Source organism: Petaurus breviceps, unplaced genomic scaffold (assembly GCF_028583685.1).
Source record: "Petaurus breviceps papuanus isolate PSGF00001 unplaced genomic scaffold, PetGlider_PUasm1.0 103, whole genome shotgun sequence".
Taxonomy (NCBI): Eukaryota; Metazoa; Chordata; class Mammalia; order Diprotodontia; family Petauridae; genus Petaurus; species Petaurus breviceps.
The window spans coordinates 2168034-2175930 of NW_027185588.1; the positions used below are offsets into that span (position 1 = coordinate 2168034).

Consider the following 7897-nt stretch of genomic DNA (forward strand, 5'->3'; position numbering starts at 1 on the left):
CTCCAAGGAGAAGGCCCTCAGCAGAAAGCTTTTCTGGAGGAGCTGAGGGGGCTGTCTTAGGAAGCCTGGGCCTTTGGTAACCAGACCCAGCCTGTGGGGGCTCCAGGCTGGCCTGAGATAGCACCAGAAAGCGACGGCCATTCCCCAGTGCTGTTGGAAACTTGAGCTGCCTGCAGGTAGATGAAGCCAGAGTCAGCTTGGCTTGCAGAGGCTCTGGAGTGAAGACAAAATCAAATTAAAGAGAAGGCAGGGGCCATGGCGGGGAGGGAAAGAGTGAGGCAAGCTGGGCTTCCTGGAAGGGCTGTGGCCAGATATCCCAGGGCGACTGCAGGGGAAAGTGCCAGGCCCTGGTGGGTGGTGCAGGCTGCCACTCTGCACACTGGGTCTAACCCTGGGCATCACCTACCCAAGGTGACAAGGCTGAGAGGTTGTCCCTGGAGGTGGTGGAGAGGACACCAATGGCTGTCGCTCCCTCTGCAGAGATGGGCATCGAGCCGGGGTCAGTGAGGCCACTAGTGCCCACTGGTGCTTGGGGATCAGAAATTGGAGCCCTCAGAGATGGCTTTCTCTCTCTCTGAGCTGCTGCCAGGTGCCCAGCTGGAAAAGCCAGTTTCTCAAGTCTTTAGGGCTGTAATGCAGACACCCTGGACGCAGCCAGTCACAGAGCTCTCCAGTGGCAACCCACTTTCCACAAGGGGCACGGATGTGCCTGTTAGTAAAGAGGGGTGCTTCCCTCCCTCTCATGGCCTCAGCTCCCCATCCTGTTCCATTCCTCTGACTGCAGACACAGTGGTGAGGCCCTGAGGTCCCTGGGGCTTGGTGGTCTGAGCTGGGCCTCCCTCAGGCAGAGCCAATTCCTGTGGTTAGGGAGAAGGACGGAGAAATGCCCATCTAGGATGCTGAGAGGTTGAGAACTTTGTTAGCAGCCATAAAGGGCTGAACAGTCGGATTCCCCAGTGACATACTCAGGTCACTCCATTCCTCCTAATCAGATTAGTGTCAGCTTCCTCTTCTCCATTCCCAGCAGTGGCCTTCTAGCTCACATCTGCTTTCTACAAGCCCATCACTTGTCACTGCACTGTTGCCCCCCTCTCCTTTCACCCTTAGCTTTGATTTAGGTTCAGAGGGTAAGGGCCTGACCAGCTAAGACAGGCAGCATTAATACCAGGATCCTTAGTCTCCCACCCCCCAGCTCCATGACCATCCACTTTCCTTGCCCCAGAAGGAGACTGACCTCAGACTTCTCCCATGGAGCACGAGGCAAGCTTACCCAGTCTGGGGGAGGGGAGAAGGACTGAGGTTTGAGGAGAGCAGTCTTAAGTAGTCCCACAAAGGAGGAGCCAGGCTCAGACTCTCAAGGGTTGGCAGGGGTCTAGTCTAACCTAGACCTGAACCCACTTCCCTCCAGCATACTCAACAAGCAGGCCTCTGGCCTCTGTCTCAATCCTCCCTGGTGATCTCTAAGGCAACCCATTCAGCTTGGAGATTGATTAAATTGAATTGTGGAACATCGACACTGTGGCCAGACCTTTGTCCCAGGGGCTCGGCTCAGCTCAGTGACCTGTGTGGTCTTCCTGGACAGGGATCCTGCTATCAGAAAGAGCAAGCTGAGGACCTGGTCTCAAAGTACAGCTGTCCCCTTCACCCCTGCCCCATGAGCTGTGTGCCTTTTTGCTGATGACCCTCTGGCCCTGTCAGAAAAGGGCCAAACAGGCCTTCGAGGTCTAGAAGTGATTGGTCCATGCTATGCCCCCAAGAACAGGTAAGGTCCAGCAGGCTCTGGTCACATGTAATTTATTGGAGCTCACTGCCATCTTGTTCCCATTTGCATAAGGAAGTTCATGGGGAACCCTCTGGGGGAGTGGGAGGGCATATATGCCAGGGTAATGCAGCCAGGGGGAGGTGATAAGGAAATCTTCCCCTTCCACTCACCCTGGACTGTGAGCTCAGGTCTGAGGAAGGAGTATCTGCCCCCAAGCTATCTGGCAGCAAGCTCATGGGGAAAAAGGGAAGGGACTGTGAGGTGTCCAGTAGGGGGGAAATTGAGGTCTCAGCTGGTGGGAAGAGAGGGGTACAACTTCACTGAGGATCCAGAATATGGCTGTTTCAGAGTAGGGTTCTGAAATAACAGGGGAGACAAGGGAAAGGGGGGTGGGGCCTGGAGTAGGAGAGAAGCATCCCTCCTGAGCCCCAAGTTTCTATTCCCCTTTAGCCAGGCCTTCACAAACTAGGCTATCAGGAAGACAAGCAACATTGGAGCCCAGACTGAGGTCTGTTGATCCGAGTTTCCCCTCAGTGCTAGCAGCATGGGCCCAGAGACCCTGTCTTGTGGTGGAGCTGTTGACTTCAAACGACTCTGCTCTCAGCCAAGGCTTCAGTCTCTAAGCAGCACAAGGAAAAGGTGGAGATGGTGCTGGGGGTTCAGAGCTGGCACAAGCCTTTGGGTTCCGTGGGTATGGAGTCCTGTGAAGAAGCCTGTGGGCTGGAAGGCCCTTGTTCACTCAGGTCCTGGGTATCCACCATCTGCTTGGACCAGGGGCAGAGATGGAGTACAGGCTGAACTCCAGGCTAGAGATTTCTCTGTGGTTGGGATGAGGGTTCTGGGCTACTGGCCCCTCTTCTGCAAGTCATTTTCTTGGGGTCCTTCCCTGGGCCTCAGTTTGCCCATCTGTAGCAAGGGGAAGTGCTTGGAAGTCTGGCTCTGACTTGTAGAGCTGTCTGCAGGGCACTGCCCAAGGGAGGGAGAGGGAGGGAGAGTGGGTTGTACCTTGTCAAACTTTCTGTGACTGTAGACCTTATTCTTGTTCATGAAGGTCAGTAAAATCCAGTCGCAGAGGAAGGAGCCCTTGAGAGCAAGAGATAGGGGCCTAAGCGAGCGTTCTGCCAGCTCCAGGCCCTCCCCAGAGCCCCAGGGGAACACACTTACCACTCCAATGGAAGTCAGCGCTGTGGCCAGGTTAATGATGGTGGGAATAAGGCTAAACTTCCCAGCCTGGTGAGAAGAGACCTACGTGTTAGGGTCCTCTACCCAATAGCCTCTGCCTCAAACCCTTCCCTTAGGCAGTATCGTAACCCTCAAAGGCTCCTGTCCCCCTACCTGTCCGTGAACAATAACATCAATTCGGATCCCATAGGCCTTGATGAGAGTACGGGAGTCTGTGCCATTGTGGTTGTAGTACTTGGCAAATCTAGAATGGAACAGGGCCAGGGGTAAAACATGCCACCTGGACAGTCAGCACCCTCACGTACCGTTTGGACAGTGCCTATGAGGTGCTTATCCCTGTCCCCAAACATTGGGCTGATCCTGGCTTCAGGTCTCTCCCCTCTTCAATCCATCATCCATCCGCCTAACCACCAAGGCAGCACACCCACTCACATGGGCACAAGTCCTGGCCACATCACTCCTATTCAAGAATCTCCACTGATCCCACAGTGCAGCGATGGGGAGCCTGTGGTCTCAAGGCCACATAATCCATTCTGTCAAAGGGCCACACTTGAGGACCCAGCAGGCCGTAGGTGGCCTCTAGGCCACAGGTTCCCCACCCCTGGCCTGGTAACTTTGGGGCCCAATCCAAACACCTTTGCTTGACTTTTCACACCTTTCACCAAAGCCAGAGCCTGCTTTTGCAGGCTTATTTCAAAGTGTTCCCCACCATCCATCTCCATCCCCAGAATGCCCTACCTCTGCAGCTTGACCTCTTATGATCTCTGACTTCCTTCAGGTCTCAGCTTGCCATTAGTCAACGAGCACTAATATTAGGTGCCCGCTATGTGCTGGGGTCCCCTCTTCCTTCCAGAGCCCTCCTCTTTTTTTTTTTAATTAAAAATTTTTTTTTAAAGCAATTGGGGTTAAGAAACTTGCTCAAGGTTACACGGCCAGTTATTTTGTGTGAGTGTTAAGTATCTGAGGCCGGAACCAATCCAGGTCTCCTGATTCTGGGGCCAGTGCTCTTACTGCACCACCTGGCCGCCCCAAGAGCCCTCCTCTTTTAATTATTTCCTGTTTATCCTGTATGTAGCCTATTTGTAGATATTTGTAATGTGTTTTCTCCCCCATTAGACTGCAAGCTCAGTGAGGGCAGGGACTGTCTTTCGCCTTTTTTTTTTTAATCCATGGCGCTTTGTACAGTGCTTGGCTTCTAGAGGGCGCTTAATAAATGTTTATTGACCAGCTGTGCTAGACGCTAAGGATGCAAACACTCCCTGCTCTCAAGAAGCTTGGTTTACTGAGTCCAAAGAGGCAGTGATCAGCAACAGCAAGAATTTACTAAATCCCTGCCGTGTGCCCTGCACTGTGCTGGCTGGCCAATGCCCAAGCAGACCCTGCCCTCAAGGAGCTTACCTTCTACCCAAGAGTAGCTCCTCTAGCACCGACAGGGAGCTTTCCTGAATCCCCCTCATTGTAAGTGTTTTCTCCTCAACTCACAGTGTATACTTATGTTCACACTCCCAGCAGACTAGACTGTAAGCTCCCTGAGGGAAGGGAGAAGTGTTTCTTTTCTTGATCTCTTCAGCACAGCACCTGGCACAGGGGCATTTAAATGCTTGTGGGGTTGGATTGGATGGACAAGTGAATTAACTAAAGTTTAGGTACATACTCTCCCCTAGCCTTCTACAGGCTTCTACTTGTCCCCTTTTGTCTTTGCCTGGAAGGAAGAGTCCTGGCCTTGGGAATCCTCTTGCCTTGCCTCTTAGGCCAGCCCTAGCCTGCCGGTGTGGGTGATGAGTGCTGGCTGGGCAGGCTGGCTGGGGTCTGAGTCCCCAGGAGAACTGCTCCCAGCAGCTTCCAAGGAATACCTGTAATTGTAGCCTGAGGAAGCCTGGATGTGCTTAGGGTCAAGCCGCCGGAAGGAATACTTGGGATTGCATTTGGACTCAGACAGGTCCAGGTCACAGTTCCAGTTGATAATGACCCCAATGACTCCCCCCTGTAGAGAAGAGACGAGGAGCTGAGATTACAAGGATAGAAGCTGCATGGTGGTCCTGCCTCCTGAGTCAGAGCATTGGAGTTCAAGTCCCCCTTCTCATCCTTATTTCTTGTGTGACACTAGACAAGTCAGCTAACCTCTCTAGGCTTCAGTTTCCTCCTCTATGAAATAGAGGGATTGGGCCAGACATCCTCTGAGGTCTCTTCTCTCTAAATATGTGTTGTTATAATTAAAATGGAATGAGGATCCCTTATTAGAAAGGGAAGGATGGAGTCCATGGCCCATGCAGACCTGGTGGTAGAGGAAGCAAAAGGTTGAGAGTCAGGGACCTTAGAGTTGGACCTTATTATAGAGGTTAACCCTGAGAATCATGAAATCATAGATTTGGGGATTTCAAAAGTCATCTTGCCCAACCCCCTCATTTTCCAGCTGATGAAGTGAAGGAATGTGACTTGCCCAGGGTCACACAGGTAGTAAATTGAAGATTTGGAATTCAAACTCAGATCTTCTGACTTCAAATCCAGTGTTCTTTTTACTGTACCACTCTTGGAGGTTCAACCCATAGGTTGAGAGCCAAAGTTCCTCACACTTACACCTTCCCCCAACTTTCCCTCTGCCCACCTTCAAAATTTTCCATGGCTTCCTCAGCCCACATGGAAGCCAGTGGGCCAGCCATGAGCACCGGCTGTCAATAATTCAGCAGGTATTACGTATACCCAAGTTTGCCAGACAGATCACATTTCTCTTTCCTCTGCCTCTGGTGGCAGGTGGGGTCAACCCATCTTCTGAGAGAGGAGAGACTCAGTGACCCTCCCACAGATCCTCCTGCTCCTCCCTTTGTGGGGCTTTGGCTGCATTTGGTGCCCTTTACCAAGCATATCAGAAATCCCAGGAAAAAGGTAGTGAGGAGTTCTCTACCTGGTCCCCGTATCCCAGTCCTGAGCCCCCATCACTGTTCTCCATTCCCCAATCCCAGCACCCCACTCCTGAGCCCTTGGTCTCATAATGTATTGCTGAGTTCTCAGCCCTTCATTCCTGAGCCTCCATATTTTTATTCCACTGCCCCCCAGACCATATACAACACTTCTAAACTCGAGCCTCACCCTCTACTCCCACTCCCCCAGTCTCAGATTTTGGAGCTGCCACTTCCTTGTTGTAATCCCCTTGGCCCCCAAACTACTCCCAAGTCCCAAACCTCATACTTCACTCCTGAGTCCCTACTTCTCGGTTCCATTCCCCCCACCCTCACCCTTCATAATCTCCTCCCTCCCCCCACCCCCAGACTCCAACCTTATAGGCCAGCTCTGTGAAGTTCTCTCCTGCCTGCTCCACAATAAAGCCCAGTTTAAATATGGGACAGTAGAGGTCAGTGTCAGCATTGAAGGTGCAGTGTTTCAGGTAGCCATCATCAAAGTCCCTGATGTTCCCCCTGGGAGATGGAGGAGCATGACAGAGTTTAGACAATTCTTTCCCCTTGTCCCCAAGTGGCCCACCTCCCCTAGTAGTTGGGGGTTGGGCAGAGAGATATTTCCTCAATCTCATCTCCAAGCTTGGTATCATTACCCCCTTCCCTGTGGCTCTCCCCTTCCCTCACACCCTCCCCATTCCCTCCCTTGGGTCCCAGGACAGAGTGCTTATTTGTCTCTTACTTGGAGAATTGGAATTTGGGATAATGTATGCTGTTCTTGATAAGGATGGTGAACTGTGGGGCCATCTTCCCCAGGAACTCACTGAAGATGAAGGACAGAGAGATCAAGAGTGAGGGTCCCCTTCCTCACATGGAACAGAGTGCTGCATCCCTAACCAGGAGGGTTTGTGGGATCAGATTCACCTTCCTTGCCCACAACAACTATGTCACATGCATTCCTCCCCCCCCCCCAGACCAAAGCAAAGGAAAGTAATTTGCTCAAGACCTCCCATCAATGGCAGAGCTGGAACCAAAAGCCAGGTCTTCAAATGATAGGACTTAAAGGTGGGAAGGACCTTCCATAACATCTTGTTCAACTGCCTCATTTTACAGATGAGGGAGCTCAGGCTCAGAGAAATGACTTGTCCAAGGTTTTGCAAACAGAGCTAAGATTTAGACCCAGGTCCTCTGACTCTTCATGTCAACTTTAGGAATAGCCTTGATCTGGCCAATAGGTAGGCTGTCAGAATAGAAAGTGAATCAGTGGAGGGGACAGAGGATTTGGGTTCAAATCCCACCTCTGACACCACTTGCGCAACATTGGTTAAGTTATTTCCATCAGTTTTCTCATCTGTGAAATGAGGGGGTTGGGCTAGAAGTCCAGTGGGGTCTCTTCCTAGGAAGCCTGAGTGTGATGGGGAGGGGGCAGGGCAAGGGCCAGGACTGTCGGAAGCAGTCAGGCAGAGAAGGTTTCCTTCAGCCTGAGAACTTAGGTCCTGGGGGACAATGATGGGTGCTGGTGGTCTCTGGACCTGTGGCTTGCTCCGTCCTCCACAGGACACCAGGCTGACACCTCACATGTCTTCATGGTCCCTTTGTAATAGGGAACACAGCGTCCAGTCTTCTCTCCTAAGGAAATAGAGATAGCATGAAAATTTGGGGTACAGGGGGTGAGGATGATTGGGTCCTTGAAAGCAGGGATCCAGGAGGAAGAGATTCTGCCTCTTGGTCATGCTCTGCTCCTGTATACTCACCATTGCCCAGCATGTCCATCTCTCCTGCTATGCAGTCATCATCAGAGAAGCAGGTGGCATTACGAATGCGTATGTTCTGGAGGACATGAGGAAGGATAAACCAACTGAACTCCAGCCACTGACTTCTGAAGCCCTTTATCCATCCCCTCCTGGCCACACGTGGCCTAGAAGAGACCAACTCCTAGGCCCTAATTTCACACCTCCTTATTAGAAAAGTTCAGAGAGGGGGAAATGTTTTACCTAAGGTCATACAGTAAATAAGGAGGGACTTGATTCTAAATCTTCCCCCCTCTAAAGACGAAAAGGAC

The 7897-nt window shown here is 51.9% G+C and overlaps 1 protein-coding gene across 1 annotated transcript in view; it reads right to left on the reverse strand.

Annotated features, from left to right (window-relative positions):
- Positions 1-1778: 1778 nt before the first annotated feature.
- Positions 1779-7897, reverse strand: part of P2RX2 (purinergic receptor P2X 2) — a 7808-nt gene continuing 1689 nt past the window's right edge. Inside the window, exons 2-10 of the mRNA XM_069090913.1 lie at positions 7590-7665; positions 7368-7464; positions 6578-6658; positions 6219-6357; positions 4798-4928; positions 3098-3188; positions 2927-2992; positions 2768-2845; positions 1779-2381 (exon numbers count right to left, since the gene is read on the reverse strand). Coding sequence (XP_068947014.1) covers positions 2199-2381; positions 2768-2845; positions 2927-2992; positions 3098-3188; positions 4798-4928; positions 6219-6357; positions 6578-6658; positions 7368-7464; positions 7590-7665 — 942 coding nt within the window. The 3' untranslated portion in view covers positions 1779-2198. The remainder of the gene's footprint in view (positions 2382-2767; positions 2846-2926; positions 2993-3097; positions 3189-4797; positions 4929-6218; positions 6358-6577; positions 6659-7367; positions 7465-7589; positions 7666-7897) is intronic.